The 21,221-nt window shown below is 39.1% G+C and overlaps 1 protein-coding gene across 1 annotated transcript in view; it reads left to right on the top strand.

Moving 5' to 3' along the window:
• ZNF827 (zinc finger protein 827) overlaps positions 1–19,060 on the top strand; it is a 134,175-nt gene extending 115,115 nt beyond the window's left edge. The window contains exons 9-14 of the mRNA XM_077814457.1: positions 5,154–5,291; positions 6,879–7,047; positions 8,523–8,689; positions 13,182–13,373; positions 13,466–13,643; positions 18,027–19,060. Of these exons, the coding sequence (XP_077670583.1) occupies positions 5,154–5,291; positions 6,879–7,047; positions 8,523–8,689; positions 13,182–13,373; positions 13,466–13,643; positions 18,027–18,834 (1,652 nt within the window). The 3' untranslated portion in view covers positions 18,835–19,060. The remainder of the gene's footprint in view (positions 1–5,153; positions 5,292–6,878; positions 7,048–8,522; positions 8,690–13,181; positions 13,374–13,465; positions 13,644–18,026) is intronic.
• The last annotated feature ends 2,161 nt before the right edge of the window (positions 19,061–21,221 follow it).

Genomic DNA, 21,221 nt, shown 5'->3' with positions numbered 1-21,221 from the left:
CAGCTTTTTAAAGTAACACATTAATTATTTAACGTGGTACACAGTGTGTAGTCTTAATTCCATACATTTACATTTTAAAACCATTTTAAATCCATGAGTTGAGAACTCTCTGTATTATTACTTTTTAAAATTATGAATTTCAGTAGTACTTAGAAACCTTGCATTTCACCAAGAGTACTTTGTTTTAAAACATTTTTAACTCTTAAGTCTACACGTAATAGTATATTCTGATTTGGGAACATCAGTATTTTACATAAGTTCTATTTTCACTTAAAAGTTTGAAATTTGCCTTTCACTTTGCTCTTTTTCCAGCAGCATTTTTGCTATTAAATACGGATTTAAATCAGAAATCTTGCACCAAACACGCTTACCTATTTTTAAAAAGGTAAGGATTTCTTGGCATACAAAACAATTACGGATTCAAAGAAATTGCAAAAGAAAAATGACTGTTAGACTGGGTTCTCTACTCACCCAGTGTCTACAGTACCTTTTCAATCAACAGATGAGCCTGTCTTTCTCCCTATCTATAGTACTATCAGTATTTTGTACACAATGTGGGAAAAATTTATTTTGGAGTTTAGTGAGGGAACAGTTTGATAATTTGATGAAGGATGGATTTCCGTGGGAAGCCTTCCATATAATGATGATTTGTTATGCAACATCAGTTGGTATCAATCCAGTTCCTTCCTGTCTGACTGAATGATCCTCTGTCTAAAGTATCTGTAAGATATCTACTATAATACTGTCGTATTTGAGTTGGTACATACATACCCACTTCAGAAAAATAACCATCACAACTGGCACTAATCAGCAACCCCTATTTGCCGTCCCACAAAGGAACCAAGAATTGAGTGGATATGATGACTGAACTATCCACTCACTCCCAGAAGTGACTCTTCAGGTCGTTGGTGAGGTAAATTACAGGAAGGTTGTGGGAAAGTTTGCTGTACCTGTTCTTTGAACAAAGAGCTTTGGTTACCATGGATGACAAATAGTGTCCTTTCACAGCATGAAATCACTCAGTGATTGATTTCTATGGGAGTGAAGAGCTCAAAGAACCTTGTGGGAGGTGGTCAGCACCACATTGCACCAGATGCTTACTTTAGTCATGATAGCTAAAGTAAGGGGCACGCTGACTAGAATACTTTGCAGTATCCTAGCCAGGAAAGCAAGTCAGCAACTACTGAAGAAAAATCACTGAAAGTTGCAACCCAGCAGTATAGCTTTAAAATAAAACTAAATAATTAAAAGCATCAAAAGTATCCTATTCTACATAAATGGAACTAGTTTTTAACAGCTCTGGATAATCTGAAAATGGATATTTTTCAGGCTTTCTATGAGTTTCCCACAACTCTGATAGATATAAATCCAGCATAGGGAACAGGATATTGTATATCAGCTTCTTGAGAGATAAAAGAAGGCCAGTGACTAATACTGGAAGGAATTGTTAAGAGATGTATTTACTTCTATTTGAGTCTGCTTGTTTAGTGTGTGTCCCAATTAATTCATTTTTGTTGTGACGCTATTGAAGAAACCTGCACATTCTTGACCTTTTCTTATAATTATGACCATATTCCCCTTTTGAAGCGCTGTTTTCATTATGTACTCTGAAAGCTCTACTAAAATATCCATAGCATTGCTGCAGTGTCAAAATGTTCATTGTTTTGAGCTCAAGAATATAATCAAATGAGTTGTTTATTGATGTTCTTGGACATTGTGACACATAAGGTCTGCATTCTTTTTCGTATTAATTTTTACAAAATGACTGATTTCACAGATTCATGAGTCCTCTCACTAGAAAAAATTGTTTGTTATTTATATTATAGTAGCATCCAAAGGCCTCTATCAAATATCAAGTCCCTGTTGTACAAATAGATATGGGATCATAGCAGAAACAAAAAAAAAACCCAAACCAACAACATGTAGCTGTGGTGATGCTGACAGATGTGACCTCCAATAAAACATGCTATAATAACTCCATAACTACCCCCTCCCAAATAAAGAGCCTTTCTGTTATTACTTAACTTGTCAAGTATTGGAATTAATTTTTCATTCAACTGAAAAGCTGCCCAGCCAGCTCTATTCTATAAATGGAAGCAGAATTGGCACAGATAAGGAGGCCAAACCTGCAACTGCAGGGGGCTTTTGTTCATGGGAGCATCACCAGTGCTAGTGTGATGTTTACTGCTCATGGTTCAGTGCCTCATTGCTTTGTGCATACAGGGACCTGCAGTGGTAACTTGAGCCCTACAGGACATTACAATGTCTCAGCCTTTGTGCCTCACCTCCACTCCTGGGTGAGTCATACTATATTTTCCTCCTCCTGCTCCCGTTTAACAGGAAATCCCAAACCAGATTTCCTCTATTGCTCTAAATAAACACATACCAGTTCTATAGTCCTTGACTTGTGAGCTAGTCACATGATACATCCAGAATCCCACAGATGGTGTAGAATATAGGAGAAAGTCCCACTGAATCCTGGCCTTTTAGTCAAGGGGACCCTGACTGGAAATTATGGTCCTTAAACAAAGAAAGAACACAATCTGTCTGTGTTGTATCTGGAATATTACTGAATACATTTTCCTTCTTTGATTTTGTGAACTTCTAAGTATAGAAGTCCTCCTGCTCAAGCTTAATGAGGTATTGTATAAAAGCGTCTCCTCTGATATAACATGCTGATGCTCAGCTTCTGACGTGTACGAAGTAGGGTTGCCAATTTTCTACTCCCACAAAACCGAACACCCTTGTCCCGCCCCTTATCTGAGGCTCTGATCCCCACTCATTCCATCCCCCCTCCCTCTGTCTCTCGCTCTCCCGCACCCTCACTTACTCACTCGTTTTCATCAGGCTGGCTCAGGGGGTTGGGGTGCAGGAGGGGGTGAGGGCTCCAGCCTGAGGTTGCAGGCTCTGGGGTAGGGCCAGAAATGAGGAGTTCAGGGTGTGGGAGGGGGCTGCAGACTGAGGCAGTGGGTTAAGATACAGGAGGGTTGAGGACTCTGGCTGGGGTGCGGGCTCTGGGGTCGGGCCAGGGATGATGGGTTTGGGGTCAAGGAGGGGGCTCCGAGCTGGGGGTGGAGCAGATGGTTCAGAGTATTGGAGGGGGCTCCGGGCTGAGGTAGGGGCTGGGGTGTGAGAGGGAGTATGGGCTCTGGGCTGGGAGTGCGGGTTCTGGGGTGGGGCCAGAAATTAGGGGTTCAGGGCATGGGAGGGGGCTCTAGGCTGGGGCAGGGAACTGGGGTGTGTGAGGGCTAGGGGTGCAGACTCTGGGGTTGGCCTGGGGATGAGGAGTTTGGGGTGTAGGAGGGTGCTCTGGGTTGGGACCGAGGGATTTGGAGGGTGGGAGGGAGATCAGGGCTGGGGCAGGGGGTTCGGGTACAGGAGGGGGTCAGGGGTGCAGGATCTGGGCAGCACTTACCTGAAGCAGCTGCTGGAAGCAGTGGCATGTCCCCACTCCGGTTCCTATACAGAGGTGCAGCCAGGCGGCTCTGCATGCTGCCTCGTCCGCAGGTTCCGCCCCTGCAGCTCCCATTGGCCATGGTTCCTGGCCAATGGGAGCAGCATGCGGAGCCCCCATGGCTGCCCCTACTCGTAGGAGCCAGAGGAGGAACATGCCACTGCTTCTGGGAGCCAAAAGAGTCATGGCAGGCAGGGAGCCTGCCTTAGCCCCACCGTGGCACCGACCGGACTTTTAACAGGCCGCTCAGTGGTGCTGACCAGAGGCTCCAGGGTCCCTTTTCAACCGGGGGTTCCGGTCTAAAACTGGACACCTGGCAACCCTCGTACGAAGCAGCAAGATGACATCACCACTGTCCTCAAGCTCTCCATTTGTTCTAGAATCCAGTTCAAAATTGCCCTCTATATCCTTGCTGCTCTAACTTATCTTGTGAACATTATCTATTTCTACTCCCCCTCATTCCCTGGGATCTAAAACTGCCCTTTTCTCTATCCCTCCCCTGAGTCTGGTGGTATGAGAGCCTTCACCTCTGCATTTTCTGTCATCTGGAACAGACTTTCACCAATGGAGATTTCATCTAGTCTTAAAGTAGTTAAAACTCCCTCTTCTCTAAAGATGACTCACTCCTGGTCCTCAGCTTCTTAGTGCAAGAAAAGCAGAACTCTCCAAGCTGTTGAAAGTTTCTGATCCCTAAGGGCCCTGGGAGCAGGATGGAACACAATTCAGCTTTCATCAGTTGATGATCATGCTTTGCTCTCTTAGCTTAGCTGCTGCCTTTGCAACATTCCAATCAGTTTTGAACTGACCAGGTGTCAAAACTTCCCCAAAGAAGTAAGCCAATAAAAATGAAAATGTTTGAAAACATTGCCTGAGAAAGTGAATAATAAAAATTAGTGTAAAACTTACCACTGCCTCAAAAGAGAGACCCGACAAACGCTGAGGGGAAGTGAGAAGACCGGTGAAATGATGTATTTAGAAAAAATCAGTGCTTTTCTCTGCTCTGTCTTGCCTGTACCTCTTCCTCTACTATTTATGGTTTGCCTCTTCAACTTTATAGTAACTCTGAAGTGTTCTGCAATACAGTTTGTTGGAAAGATGCCATACAAAATAGTCAGATCTACAACAGGCTTTTGATGGAAAAAAATTACAGTCCATATTGTGTTGCAAAATTCCTTGTATACTAGATGAGTGGAGTAACACTGATGTGGTGGAGACTCAGTTGCCTTAGAGTAGTCTGTACAGCAGCCAGTTTGTTGACTTTGTAGGGATAAAAACAAAACAAAAAAGCATCTTTTGTTGCCTTTTTGTTTTCTTAGTTTTATGATGGATTTGAGGTTTTATCAGATTATTGCTACCTGTCTATACTATTCTTATAATGTCATCTGTAACATTGCTTTTTTTTTTCGTGTTCTGCCAGAGTCCCCAAGGGTGTTCTGGTTCTGTGGAAGCCCTGCTTTGGGATTTTGTATCAGAAACTCAAAATGCTATGGACCGTGGAGCAGAGGAATATTTGCAGTTTAGGTTACAGATTAAATTAATCTCTGCTTCAGAGTTCATGTGAACTCATGCGCCATGAACAGCAAAGTAGAGTTAAGAGTGTTCTCTTTTACATGACACATGGAAGTAGTCCATACAGTGAAATCTAACAGTTCTTTAAGTTGTTAAAATAAGACTTTGTATTTATGCATTTTTGGAATAGACACAGAAAGGATAGGGCTGGATGCAGGAAACGGATTGCCATCTTGGAAATTCAATGACCAACTCTTTCCCTGTGACGTGTGTGGAAAAGTATTTGGCCGACAGCAGACATTGTCCCGACATCTCTCACTGCACACAGGTAAATCAAACATTTTGGCGTTCTCATTTACAGTGTCATGCAAGTTTGTTGCAAGAAAAACATGATGCAAGTTTCACTGCAAGGTGTAGTGGAAAGAGACATCCTCTGTTCCCTTCACTTGGGATGAAGACAAGTAGAACTGGGCTAAAGATTCAAGAAGCTAACCTAACTCATTATGGCCCAACCATCATCCATTTTAGAAAACAAATGGTTAAATGGAGATTTGTCCAGTTGCCAGGTTCTGACAATATCAAACTACCTTTTGGTTACCACCAATTAAGCAAGCCTGTAAACAGGGTTCTAAAGAGAGGAGGAAAGTTGTATTTTGTTTTGTTTTTTTGTTTATATGGCAGGCTCTTTAAACATTAGTGACCAGCAGAGGAAAAAGCTCATAGTGTTTCAGATATTAGTTAGCCTCTGGGATGTTCACCTTCATGAACTGTTAGCTCAAGTTAAGATAGTAGAGGATGACTCTTTTCTACAACACCCTTTTCCATAAAGTCAATGGAGCTAGATCTATTAAAGTCATCTGAGGATCTGACTCCATGCCCAGTAGTTTTATACAGAGGATTTGCCTAACCAGATGTTGCAGCCAGTGTATAGTGCAAGCTTTTTTGGGAGAATGTCTCAAACTCAGGCCAAAGGACAAATGTGTTGAGATGCAATGCACAGATTAATAAGATTAGGAAGCAAAAATGTCAGACATAGTGCTGAAAAATATTGTTAGCATAATGCTGGTATATACAGTATGGCCATGCTAGAAAACCCCCAAATGGTGTTTTCTACGGTTTTGTGATTTTTGTCTTCTTCGGATTCTGAATTTCTCTTTGTTAGCACTTGCACATTGTATTATTGTATTCCAAAAGCGAAGCAACTCTTCTTAAAGAGGAAAGGTTTTAAAGGCAATTTAATGTTTGGTTGTTTTTTTTAATCAAGTAAATACAAAATAAGACCTGCTGTGTGCGATGACTTTGTTGCCAAGATTTAGAGATGTTAATAAAAAATTGTGAAGCATCAGAAACTGCCGAGGAGTTTGGTTTGGATTTGTTTTATTATTCTTCAAGGGGTTTTGGCTGACTTGTGCTCAGAACTTGACTACCTCCATGGACTCTTTTCTCCAAGTTTTGGTAAATAAGCATCAAAAACCATAGATAGAAAGATAGATAATATGCACACAACCACCTTCAAGAACTAAAACCCTACAGAAAAAAATAGTGCTAGGTGAAGAAATGAATGGCACATTATTGACCTGAATCTATAGTAGCTGAGGGGCAGTTCTCAGAGCTGCAGTTACACCAGTTTTCCACAGCCTAAAAAGTTTTGTATTAACTTCATACAGTCATTATACCAAATTTCAAAAATACCCCTAAATTAGCTGAAAATGAGTCATCTATATAAATTACTATTGTGAAGCCTGATAACTTTCTGAAGTTTTTCAACCTCCTAAATGTGTCAGCCTGGATGATTCTAAAAGCTACTCAGATTTTTTAACCCAAGCAATGTGTAGTTGCATATTTGAAATGAGGTTTTTAAAGTATCTCACTTAAGACTGATACACACGCTCGAGATGATTTGTTTGTTTTTCAGAAGAGAGAAAATACAAATGCCATTTGTGCCCCTATGCTGCTAAGTGCCGTGCTAATCTGAACCAGCACCTGACTGTCCATTCTGTGAAGTTAGTGAGTACAGACACTGAGGACATTGTCAGCGCTGTCACTTCTGAAGGCAGTGGGAAGAAGCACCCTTATTATTACAGGTGAGGACCCAGTAGAGGGCCACACATGAGAGACCAGAATCCAAATGTCTTATATGCCTGTCTGCTTGCTAAAGACAAATTATGAGGATGATCCTTTTTGTTCTAAGGTAGAACGTGACTGAAGTATTTGGCTTAGCCACATTTGACTTTAGGTTCAGCAACAAAAGCCAGCTGGCTATGTCATGCTTCTGGGCCTTGCTGGACACTTTGAAAGACTGTGCACTTTTTAAATGGCTTTGAAAGGCAGATAGGCCTTTAAATACCTCATGAACTTTTACCACATGTACGACATACATCTAATAAGTTCCCTTTTGTGGATAGTAGTGTGTATACACATTTGCAGTAATTTATAGTGCCTTCCACTTGATGCAATTAGTTCAATCATTTCAACTAAAATTTCTGTTATAAATATAAACATTTCCTCTATTTGATTTATCTCTTTGATTGCCTTAGGCAGGTATGTTTTATAATTCAGCTACCCGTGAAATAATGTTTCCATATAATAAAGAAGGCCAAAATTATGAAGGTGAGAATAGGAGCATTAGGAAAACTCATGATGGTAAAAGAATGGTACAGATACAATTGTGTTGCTCAGGCATTTATTATTGACGTAAGCACTATCACATATTCTTCAAGCTTTGATATGAACCCTAGTGTACATATAGATTACAAAAATCACTCTTATTTCAATCTAAGTGGTGGGAACAGATTTAATTACAATCATAGAAATCAGAAATACACAAGCTCTGTTAGATTATCTCATCTATCCCTCTGTAAGTGCAAAACTGTTTTCAGTGTTCTGGCTTTGTTTTAAGTGTTAATGCCTCAATTAAAACAACAGTATAAAACAAGTTAAACTATAAGTTCCTTTCTATTATCTGTGAACATCGTTGTTGTTTTCTGCTAGTTGTAAAATTTGCATCAGTGCTGATTATTTGCATTGGTGGTAATTGCTTTTGTCCAGTCACGTAGAAGGAATCCCTGAACCCATTTTTGCTTGCTTGTACTCAGAAAGTCAGGCAGTTCTGCAGGAGATCCTGATCTGACATGGGACTGTTTCCAGGGCTTGAGAATGGCTCCTGGAGAGTGCAGCAAACTCTCAGTTTCAGAGTACCAGCCCTACTAAACATCTTGGCAAGACTGCAGTGCATCTTATTGCCCAAAGGATTCAGCTAGGTGATGTGCAGCATCTGGAATCTGTAGTTTTTAATTAACTTTATGATTATTGAGCATCATCATAGCATGTTTGGGATTGTTGCATTGGGCCTCCCTTTAATCAGGTTGGCATGGCCCTCGGTTCAGAGGCAGTTCAGCTGGCAAAAGAATTTTCCATTGAAAATTCAACAGTAGAGAAGAGAAGAAATTAGTTAAGCAAGAGTTTTCTTATGAAAATGAGCAGAAGCTTTGTACATTTGTTATGGGGATTTTTTTTTTATGTTTCTTTCTCTTTCTCTTTAATTCCCTTCTGTCTGCAGCTGTCACGTCTGTGGGTTTGAGACCGAGATGAATGTCCAGTTCGTCAGTCATATGTCCCTTCATGTGGATAAAGAGCAATGGATGTTTTCTCTTTGCTGCACAGCCTGTGATTTTGTCACCATGGAAGAGTCCGATATGAAGGCTCATGTCAGCACCAAGCACACAGGTGATGATCCCGCACTTTCTGCTCCTGTGATCTCTGTTCTCCCCCCCATTTTTCAGTGCAATCATTCACACTTCCTATCAACACTCCTTTTCTCCATGGAAATTCATACTAATTATGGTCATGATCCCACAAAGTTGAAGTCAGTTGGCCCCCACCAGGTAAGAAGTCTGCTTGGGGAGATCACTTTGCAGTCAGGGGGCATAAATAAAGGACTTCTATGAAGTTAAAGTTGTCAAAAACACAAGTTATTGTTTTACTTATTTATTTGTTTGTTTACTGGCTTATTAAAATGTAATTTGACTTCAGTAGCTGTATGGTGATTTCTGGGTGTTAACTACCTGCCCCAGATTGTAAGTGTGTAATACACTCAGATTGTACTGAGTTGTGCCAATATTTGGAGTTTGTTCCCTCCCCCTCACTCTGTATGTCTGGAAACTTTGTTGCCTGAGCTCTGATTCAGTAACTAAACTAATGCAGCTGTTGTTTTACTGTCCCAACATCATATTAAATAGTTGAACAGATCGTGATTTTTAACTTCTGTGTTTCTCTGGTTCTATTCACTTACCAGCAGAAGAAAAGAACTTCTACATTACCTCTGATTCATGACAATTTTCAAATAAACCACATATATTTATACCAACTAATGAAGCCTGGCGTGATGCAAGGAGAGGAAAATTAGAATACTCTTAATTTCTCTCTCAGTATCAGCAGTCATAAGGATTTTGTCGTTAGAAACTAGCTGACAATTTTGTAGACAATTATATTGGGGAGAATTGAATTCAGCTGTCTCTTCCATCACTGTATTGGCTCTACAGTTCTAGGAGGAATAAAATTGGATTTTTTTCCCCTCAACTTGCAAATAGATGCACTAAATGCAACTACAGAAATATGAAGTCAGTGAAAGTCCACAGAGGGTTCTGTGCTAGTGCAAAGTACTGATATGATTCCCATCTCCATAATATCTGAACACCTCAGAAACATTATTAATTTATCCTCACAAAACCCTTATAATTATCCCCCTTTTACAGATGAGGCAAATGGAGATTGTCATCCAAGATCACATGGAAAGTCTGTAGCAGAGCTGGGAATTGAATCCAGATCTGCTGAGTCCCATTCTAGTATCTTAAGGATTGGAGCCTTTGTCAGTGAAATTAAACACTATGACTTGAAAACATGCTGAAAGCACATATATTGTTGATGAAGAAGGTGCCTTCAAACACTCACTTTTCTGACCAGACAATCCGTAAGGTGTACAGTTTTAGCTCTACACAAGTGATGTGTGAAACCTTCATTAATTAGTGGGAGATGAGTTCCTAGTGTGCTGTGTACAATGCTGAAAAATATACTTTAAAAATATTAAATATTGAAAAGCTGTATTTAAAATATATGTATGTGGTAAGCACAAGTAACTGCTTGTATCAATTATTCTTCTATATAAGCCTGCATTTATTCCTAGGGCTTTACTGCTGGTGTCATAAATGATAGGAATGCAGCATTCTCAATTTAGACCTCAGCAAAGAATTTTTGGAGATTTATATGCTTCTGTACCTTCTGGAATCATCTGTTATCCTATGCAGTAGTCTTTGTGTTAAAAGCTCATATCATTTTAGAGTCAGAATTAGGAAATGCCTCTGTTACACATTTTTGTTCTCTAAGTAGATCAGTGACCTATAGAGCAAGTTTTCACTCTTTCACTTCTTCCTCCTTCCCCCACTTCCTCTATTTGCAATAATACTGTAGCCATTTGGACCCATATTTTAAAAACCTGAGGCCCAAGACCAGTGTGCAAATGGGTATGGGTAAACACATGTAGGTAGGTAATTAGACATTTTTGGCATATTTGCCCAATTTGTGCATATAATTTCTGTAATATGCAGGTAACAAATTACACCTGTATTTTTGCACGAGAACCAGGGGCTGCCATTTTTAAAAATGAAGCCGATAAAATGAATCCAACTTGGTGTTCTGAAAACCTTTGTGGAACTTAAAAAATGCAAACTCAGAAATAGCCTTATGCATCCATATGCATCTCTAACTGTTCTCCATAAACACTGGTTACAGGTACTTATTTTTAGTTATACATTTTATGGTCAATCACTGCAGCATTTAATCGAAAACTTAATCTGTACTGGGCAAAGCTGGAGAGGAGTTTCTTAGTGAATTTAAATGCGGCAGGATTTCAGGGGAAACTCACACCCTAAGGATGGCCTCTCTCATGTACTCTGTTTTAAAAAATAATTTCAGATCTCATCTGTAAATTATGTTTCAAGAGTGCATATTCAAGACTCAGACTTTGGCATCTCTGCATTCTGCAGGTCTTTGTTCTGTGTGAAAATGAAGCACATTTCTTTATGGAGTCATTGTGCTTTGAACTTTCTGTTTTGGGTTCAGTAAGTGATGCTCATGGCACAGATGTTAAGAAGGCCTTAATTTTACACAGATGTGCTTTATTCTGAGCATGATTTCTAGTCAAATGAAATCACCATTTTATCCCTAAGAGGAACAACGGTGAAAATTGAACAGTTTGTTTTAGACATATATAAAAGATAATAAAGTGGTTGAAAAGGCAAAGAATAAAACTTTGGACAGGACCAAACCTGAGTTTTTCTGTCTGGTTCTTTGATTTTTTTTGTTTCAAATATTTCAGTATTGGATATCAAATCCAGTTTTACAAATATTTCTGTGTATTTTGTTGTCTTCTGATGACTCTTTATCTTAAAAAATATTTTCCATTCATCATATTGAATTCAGCTATTTTAGGTGCTGATGAGCAAACTCTTATGCTTATGTTTAACCTAACTTTGTCTTAATGAAACTACTCACCTTTTTAGAGTTAAGCCTGTCCATTACTGTTTACAGGATACAGACTTTAGTTAAGAAATCTTATCACATACATAAGGTTAGGATTTTTAGTTAGGTTCTGCTTTTTATGCAACTGATTAGACTGAGGCAAAGACAGATCCAATAATTTGCCTATTGCCAAATAAGGTTCATTGCAGATTATTACCCAAATCCTCCTTGCTCCCAGTCTATTGCTATAACATCTAGACAACCTAATCTCCATACTTAGCTAGAATGTATTACAGTTCTGAATTGACGCCCTTTGGAATGTTATGTGCTTATTGTACACACATGAAATCCCTGACTGTTTGAACTCTGTATCCAGTTGGGTGAAGTCTGTATGTATGTGTGTGGTGTGTGTGTGTGTTTGCTTTTTCTTAAAATTAGTTTTTCCTCATTAAAAAATTCTAATGATAACCAAACCTTGAGAGAAGACTACTAACTTCATGCATCCAGCAACATGGAAGTCTTCTATAAATTTCATCTTTATAACACAAACTATTACAAAGCTGTCAACAACCCAGATTTATCTCAAATGTAGTTTGTAGTGCTATGCAGTAGATGACAATGGTACTTTTAGTTTTAAGTGCACTAGCACCTAAGCAGAGAGGACCAGATTTTTACAGGTATTTAAGCACCTAAAGATGAATATGAAGTCAATGGAAGTAAGACACCTAAGCACTTCTGGAAATCCCACTAAGTGCTTATCTGAATATGTAGGCACCTAAGTACGTTTAAAATCTGGTCCTAGAACACTAACCCCAGAGCAGAGGCTGCAGAGAAATTTTATAATAATATACAAGGCTTCTGATCTTTCCTCTCAATGACATGATGACAAATTCACCAATGGCTTGACTGGAGTTACACCGGAAGAATGTGTTTTATCTCTTACCAGCAGCAGTAACATCTTCCAAATGTTTATACTTTGGTCTCTTCCCTCTGGTGTTCTGTAAAAGTCTGGAGCACCAATGGAGTGAAAAATAGCACTGCCTATGGGACAGAAATAGTAATCAGAGAGAGAGGTGGAGGAAGAGACTTAAAGTATGAGGAAACTCTCCTCAGGAGAATGAGTGGAGCGGGTTGTGAGATTTTTCTCCTTTCTCCCGTTTCTCCTCCTAAATTAACCAAATGGATAAACTACAATGTAAGTTAGAAAAAGTCTAGCTGGAACAGCCATGAGGTAGAAATACATGTGAGTTCAAAGGTGATGTAAAAACAAAACCTAAAGGAACTTAATAAACTTAACAAAAAACCAAATTCCCATTAAGTTGTAAATTCTATGCTAATTAGAAAAAATTCCTTTAACCTTTCTTAATTTGGTAGTAGAACAAAATTACACATTCTCTTCTCATTGCCTATATGGACTAAAAGTCAACAGTGATAAATTGGTAGGTGCACAGTTATAACTCTTGTACTTTGAGACTAGCCCTGCAGAAGGGAGGCAATGTAGCCATGATGCTTAAGAACAAATTGATTTATACTAAACAAGCTCACCTGTGAGTTCAGAATAACTTTGCTTCTCCTTTTAACACAAGTCACTTTTTTTTTTAAAACTATGAATACATAGGATAGGATAACTGGAAATCTATCACAGAGATTGAGTTTTTCCCCTTATACTAATGATCAAGTGGACTTTATTCTTGTTTTTCAGGTGAAGAGCGGAAGACACCCAGTGAATCAAACAGCCCTTCTTCATCTTCTCTGTCAGCACTTAGTGATTCTGCCAATAGCAAAGAAGATGCAGATGTTACCCAAAAAAATAACGGTTCAAACAACCTACTAGTAATTTCCGTAGTGCCTGGTAGCCAGACCTTACTGAACACTGAAGAGAAATCAGAGAAAGGTAAAAGCTAGTTAAAAAGACAGACTCCTTTCTTCTAGGCAAGGGAACTGGATGGAACTTGGGTAATATGTGTCCGTATTTTTATTTTTCAGGTTTTGAATGTGTTTTCTGTAACTTTGTCTGCAAAACAAAAAACATGTTTGAGCGCCATTTGCAAATCCATCTGATTACACGGATGTTTGAGTGTGACGTGTGCCATAAGTTCATGAAGACACCTGAGCAATTATTGGAGCACAAGAAATGCCACACTGTCCCCACCGGAGGACTCAAGTAAGGAAAGCAAGTACACAAACTTTTACTGTGTTAAGCATCTCCGATACTGTGTGGCGATAGGTAATAAAGGAAGTAAATTAGAAGGGATTAGTTAATGTCTGATGATCCAAAGTCAGGGCTACCATTTTTACCTTTAATTGGGTAACAATAGACTCAGCCCTCTAGGTTGAATGTAGTTTATTATATTATTATTATTTATTTATGTATTTATTTATTATGTGTGTTACCATAGTGCCTAAAAGCCCTAGTCATGGACCAGGACCACAATGTGCTAGGCATTGTACAAACACAGTCCCTGCCCCACAGAGCTTACAATCTAAATATAAGACAAGAGGCAACTAGAGAAAGACAAGTCAGACAGAGGAGTACAAGGAAACAGTGTTGGACATCATGGCAGGCTGTGGTCTCACACACCAGCAGCCTAATTGTTGCCGAGTGTATTGTAGGTATCATGGCAAAGGACAGTTTAGAACCAACCACTGGGTTTGAAAGCGGTGGTCAGTGGATGCCACAGATGTAATGGATGACAAAATTATTTCACTTAGTTTGCAGCCTGCCTGTCAAAGGAAAAGGGAAAAAGAAAAATAATATAAAAACCTAAGGCTGAGCAGTTTTTACCCTGAGGCTAGCTCAGATAAAGTCTGCAAGCTTTTGTTTATGTAACAAAGTATAAAGTCATTCTAACTTTCCCAATTATTTACAGCCTTTTCAGGTCCTAATGCAAAGGCAATCTTCACCGGTAATCATGCATGTTTTTGTTTTCAAAGTGGAAAAGATTTTTGGATCCCAAGACTTTGGATCCCTAATTTTTGTTCCTTTTTAAGGTTTTTTTGGGGAGTGGGAAGAAGTGATGTGCGTATAGTGAATACACAGAGCACCTATTTTTTTCCCTATTAATCCCTGAAGAAATGTCCTTATTACAAATGCAGGTGAATAACAGAAGCAGATATTGTCCAGTGTTTTGGTTTGTTTTTTTTTTTCCCTCTCCAAGTATCTTTTCAGTTCTGGGTAATTTTTGTTGTCCTCTCTAGTTGTGTGAGTATGGAATATATTGATATGACAGCACTTTTTGTTTCATACTGTTAATTTTGTGTTCTCTGTTGTAAAAATACAGAATCTGTAAATGTAACAAGGAAGGAAGTAGTTTAGCTGTACATTTATATACATGTTCCCGCAGTCATTTCTTACATTACAGTATTGTTTTTAAATTATAGGCTAGTCACAGGCTTTAATAATTAATTTATAAATTATAAGGTGACCAGTAACAAATACTTTCAAAATATCCTGATATCCTCTGCTAGTACAGCATTTTCTTTGACCATTTGAGTGGATTAACTTGCTTGAAAAGGTATTGTTAATGAGTCAGAAAAAAATGTTGTCTTTGCCTGAGCTGCAATTGAGAGACCAATCTGTGGTCACAGAAATGTCCTTACAATGTAACAGACTGGAAATGTCTAAATTACTTTTCTGTGATGGAACTACTTGTGCTGTATTTCCTGTTCATTATGTAGATAATACAATTTTTGTGCATAGCTGAGGACAGTGAAAGACTTTCAGAATTGTCCAGGAAAAGTACAGATTTATGTAGGTGTGTCTGAGTTGGGCATGGGTTACTGCATTAAATTGCAACTTGTCTGTTCCTTCTACCAATCTTCCTTTTAAGAAAGCTTCATTAGTTTTAAGAAATAAGCGTTGTCCTTTGAGAATTGTCTGTATAGACCCCTATTTCTAGAGTGCATGTGTGCCTTTGTGTCAAAGTTGGAACCCTCAGACAAGCAGTGACTGTTGGGTATGCATGCATGCTCCCTCCCGGATCTAAACATTCAATGTGATGTCATATAAGGACTCACGTCCCATTCCTCTGTGTGTTCCAACCACTTCAGACAATAAGGTTGGAACTGTTTCAGCTGTGAGTAGGGTTCAACACACTAGCACGCCCTGCTTCCCGCCTTGTGTTGCATTTGTTGACCAAATTAATGTTAGTGTATTGTAAATGTTACATTAATACTTTTCTGGTTTAGTTTTTATTAGCAGTAAGGTAAGCCATTTTTAGTTTAGCTAAATCTGTGCATTGCGCATTTTGGTGGATTGGTTCCATCTGCCAATCAAACTCTTGTATCAAGCTCAATAGTTCCATCAGTCGGGGGGTCTGTATTTGATTCCGATGTGATGACTGAATCTGGGAAGAAAACCAGATTTAGACAGTATGCATCTTGCAAGAACAAGACATCTGTCTCGAATGCACATACCAGTTGCCTTTTGTGCCTGGGTGTAATATATGCTGAATCTATTCTCTGTGCCAGGAAAGACTATGCATCTTGACTCAAGTCTTCCTGATGTAAGGAGCTTTGTAGGTTTTTCAGGTTAGTTCTGACAGACAAGGTGAGCGAGGTAATCTCTTCTATTGGACCAACTTCTGACAGTGAGAGAGACAAGCTTTCAAGCTACATACTGCATACATCAGGCTAGCTCTGGCAGTCCAGCTAAGTTATCTCCTTGTCCTTCTTCAGTTACACAATGTAGAGGCAAGTTAAGAGCTGGATCTAATAAAAAGTTATGTTCTGAAGACATCCAAGAAGCCCAAAGAGATCTAAATATCAAATAGGTTTGTACTTTTCTGCTTCCTGTTCAACACTGAGGATTGAGCAAAAGATGAGGAAAACCATTATTCCTCCAGTTTCTATCCAGAAAGAAATCTTAAGATTTTGATCCAAAGAGGAGTCAGCACCAAGAGAGGTAAGTATGAGTGATGTCTTGACATCAAAATCCTTGGTTCTAGTACAGTTAATTGCTTTGGCATCGTCTTTGCAAGGCTGCTTTTTCAGTTTAGGGTATTTTTATGGACCAAGAATATTGATTGGTTGCTACTATCCGTCTGTCCTTTTGTTCGTCATCATCTTCCTCCCTGTGTTTAAAGGTGACTTGTTTAGATAAAATTAAACTTATGTGTATGCCTCCTAGATTTTTTTTATTGTAGATATAACAAGTCTGTGAGAGAGATGATATCTGCTCAGAGATTGTCGTAAATGTAATAATTTTTCTGCGTATCTGTAAGGCTGCTACCTGGAGCTTTAGTCATATTTTACTTAGCATTACTCTTTTAGCTTGGCAGGTAGATCTAAAACAAGTTTGGGAGAACAGTTCTGCAATCTTTATTTAATTAATATACTTCAGAGCCACTGCAAACAGCTGCCTTCTCCAGCCTCCTCTCAAATACAGTGCACATGCTAAATAGAGTCAAAACTCACGCACTTTCTTTGGTTTGGTTTTATTGATGAAGAAATGAACTATCGCAATGTTTAAACCTACCTTCAGCCACACACCGTTGCTCCTAATGTTCCTCTCTCCTGACTACTGAGCCCACAACCTAGATGATCCTCCCTTTACAATGAGCCACCCCCACCTCCCTAATATCCAGGTGGACTAATGAGTCACTTGCTTCAATGAGTCAGCAGAACCCACTCAACTTTCCCCAGCAGTATGAAGACTGCCGACAAGGAGTATTTCAGGCAAACACTGCCAGCCACTTTTACCCATCTCTTTTGAGTTAGTGCTGCTAATTAATTTCCCAGAAATGACTATCTCTACAGACAGTACTCAAATGAGAAACCTTACTTACCAGAAATTGTAGTTCTTTGCATAGATTGTATAGACCTACCTTCCACCCCCACTTCTTTTTAGTCCTTTTATCAAAGATTTTGAGTAAGTGGAAGGAAGTGAAGGGAGTGGAGCTGTGGCATTCAGTTTCACAAGGGAGCATGCGCTTGGTGCCAGTAGTTACTGACTTCAGTTTTGTCTTCAATGCCAGGAGTGGGGATCAGTACAATCTACTTGAAAAAAAACTACAGTTACTGGTAAGTTACCTTTTTGTTTGTCTGGTAAACAGAGTAGGTACTGACTGAACTTCCCACTGACAAACCAACTTTCTGTTGTTTCTTTTGGTACACTGTCAGTTTATCCTTGAAAGCTATTTTAAAGGAATTCCCGACATTCTCTTTCTGTATATGTTTGGTTTCGTGCATGGTGAGTTTATTCTTACTTTACACAAGTGGACACTCATACATTTTTGCACAAACTCCCTTTCCATTAAGAGATGAAGTAAGATTAGACACGCACTTTTGTGGGATGAATCAATGTTTTCCTAGGATTAAGTTAGCCCTGCTGTAGTAAATCATCCTGCTCATACATTTTTATTCTAGAGGCACAGGCTAAGAAGAGCAAAATATACTAAAATGAACTGAAAAATAATTTTGTTTGCCCTGTATTTAGACTCAAATGGATTGAATGAGAAGCTAAACCAAGAATGTCAATGGGTAGAAAAAGGTGAAAAAATTCTATTCAGAACTGACTGTCTTTTCTTTGGTTTTGTTCTTTTGATAGGTGCCCATTCTGCATTTACTCCACAAATCGCCCTGCAGCAATGGAATGCCACCTGAAGACCCACTACAAGATGGAGTACAAGTGTCGGATCTGCCAGACAGTGAAAGCAAATCAGCTGGAGCTAGAAATGCACATCCGGGAACATCGTCTTGGTAACCATTACAAGTGTGACCAGTGTGGCTATCTTTCAAAGACAGCCAACAAGCTGATAGAACATGTGCGTGTCCACACTGGGGAGCGCCCTTTTCACTGTGACCAGTGCAGCTACAGCTGCAAACGCAAAGACAATCTCAACTTGCACAAGAAACTGAAGCATGCTCCACGCCAGACTTTCAGCTGTGATGAGTGCCTGTTCAAGACCACCCACCCTTTTGTCTTCAGCCGCCACGTGAAGAAGCACCAGAATGGGGACTGCCCTGAAGAGGAGAAGAAGGGCCAATATTCAACCTCTAAGCAAGCCAGCCCTCTCATAACAGTCAATAGCTCCAGGAACCTCTTGTCACCCCTCTCGGTCATGTCTGCCTCCCAGGCTCTTCAAACAGTGGCCATGTCAGCTGCACACAGCAGTGGAGCAGAGCCAAACTTGGGAGTGAAGGCCTTGGCCATAAATGGCACCTCTTTGTGCTTTGATAAATACTGGAACTCTGATTTTGCCCATCTCATTCCCTTAACAATGTTTTTCCCCAAGAACCACTTTGATCTCACATTCCATCCACCCAGACCTCAGACTGCACCTCTAGGTGGCACCTCACCTAAACACTCCTTCCTCGCCTACCTTGGACTAACAGAAAGGGCAGAAACTGTCTGAGGACAGTTACATTCTGTACCAAAAATACCCTAACAAACCCAGCAGGTATACATTGCTGCAAAACCTAGACTGAAGAGGTATGAACACTTGTACTATATATCATTAGTAAGATTTAGAAAATGGCTCTGTGTGTATACTTACTGCATTGACCTGAAAGCTGCTTTATTAAATCTTCAGAGAGGTGAACCTACTGCATACTTCTACCTTCAGAGGCATGTTCCCAGTACTCTTATCTAAGAAACAATTTTGTCTTGTTAAGCTGAAGAAGAGTGTCCTTAATGGCAATCAGCACTTGTAAGATTACATATTGATGCGTTTTATTTTTGGTTTGTGTGTGAGTGCGAATGTGTGAAAGAGAGCCTGTCTGTAGTGTGCCATGACATTGCTTTTGCACATCCTTTGTATTGGCTTATTTAATAATTATTTTTTAAAAATTCCCTTTTTATTTACTTTCTCCCTTCCTTCTGCCTCCCCCCACCCTCCTTTTCATTTTAGAATTTTGTAACTCCAGGATTGTTGAGAAGAGCAATGCTTGGTTCAGTGAGGATTGGTATATTGGCTTAGTGCTGTTTGCAGTTTCCTATAGTGTGTTTGGTGCCTTGTCCTCACATAATCAGTTGTAAAGATTTGAGGATTAAGGTGGAACAGATCTGGAAGAAATTACTTTCAGCACTGTAAGATGAGTGTGTGAAATTGAAGTATGTGTGTGTGTATATACATACACATGCCTTTAGTGTGTGCATTATATATACACACATTCACAGGGCCAGATCCTTTACTGTTACGCTGGTGTAACTACGATCAGAATCTGGCCCATAGTGTACATCTTTTGTTTTAAAAGGGCATATATATAGATATAAATATATATACTGTATTAATGCAGTGGTTACCTTTAGTTTGCAGGAACAACTTGTATAACTAGAATTCTCTGGTGGTTAAATCCAGCAAAGGGGATTAAAAAAAAGATATGGATAAATTCTGGGTATAAATGCTCAGACTAAAAAAGGCAGTTTTGCACAGTGCTTTAGTCTTGCACTAGTTTGTTTCTCACTTGCAAAAAAAAAAAAAAGAAAAAAAGGAAGAAAACATTTCTTTTATGGGATGAAGTAACATCAGATTGTATGTTTGAAAAGGTACCGGCAACTTCTTTGAAAGAGAAAGATATGAAAAGGTGCTGTGTAATCATACAGTTCTCTTTTTATACTCTCAACTTTTCAGTTGTATCTGCAAATTACGTGGTCCTATCAATATTATCCTCCATGTTATTAGTACTATTTTATTCCTTTTTGTTAATGGCTGATAGAGTGTACACTGCTAGAAGGCTAACTTTATACTTATTTAATGCTCTTACTTTGTGGTCATTAAAATGACAACTTTATATGTAGCACTTTATTGCAGTAAGAAGCAAAAGTGGATTGGTTGTATAACCTTTGTTAATCTTAAAAAGCAAACAGTGATCTTAAAGAAAGAGGAAAAAACTTTGGCTGCATGTTAATAGATCTCTATTTCTTAAGATAACAGTTTCCAGAGCAAAACAGACAGAAAGGTCAGGAGTAAAAGTTTCTTTCGATTGAAATTTGAAGTATAAAGTATTGAACCTTTAAAAATTATTTCTCTCTTAAAATCAGTTAATGTACAAGAATGCTTTCTTATTGTGTTACTGTTTTCCATGGTATTGGCATTTGGTCTAGATCTTTGTTTCATCATTTGTTTAGAGATCTCCCTTGCTTTCTTCAGGGTTTCCCCCAAACAAGCTTTAAAAGAAGTGGCCCTAATCAGATTTAATTTTCTACCCCCACATCTTCCCTATCTGAAAGCATCCTCTCACACACACATTTAAGGGTCTAATCCAAATCTCCTTGAAGTATATGGGGAGATTCCTAACAATTTCAGTGGCTCTGAATCAGGCCTGTTGTTTATGACTGTACCAAAATAAGGCCCCAATCAGGAAAGCTTCCTTGTTCAGGGAAGGCTCTTAGTCATATATTGAACTTTAAACATGTTCTTAAATTCTGTTGTACTTAAGAACTTAAGTTAAGCATATGGTGAAATGCTTTCCCGAGCCAGGACCTAAGACATTAAGTCATTAAGCTCATTTGTAAGTTTCCACACCTTTTAATACGTGTTAAAACATTAGAAGCTGTCTGCAATGAGAAAACACAGAATGAGGAGAACCTCACATTTTAGCAGACTGTAATATACCAATTTAAAAGTAAAGTAATAATGACAAAATATTTCCCACCTAATTGTTTCAGTTCCATCAGATATTTTTGGTCCTGTGAGCATGTGGCTATTCTAGCTAAGCTATTAATATAAGTCATCTGTTCCAAATTTCTGTCTAACTCTATTAATAGGCAAGGCAAACAATTCAGGCCCTGTTTATCATA

The sequence above is a fragment of the Eretmochelys imbricata genome, chromosome 4, assembly GCF_965152235.1.
Source record: "Eretmochelys imbricata isolate rEreImb1 chromosome 4, rEreImb1.hap1, whole genome shotgun sequence".
In the NCBI taxonomy this organism is placed as follows: domain Eukaryota; kingdom Metazoa; phylum Chordata; order Testudines; family Cheloniidae; genus Eretmochelys; species Eretmochelys imbricata.
Note: the sequence above shows the minus strand (reverse complement) of the source record. Positions and strands in the feature narration are given on the sequence as shown.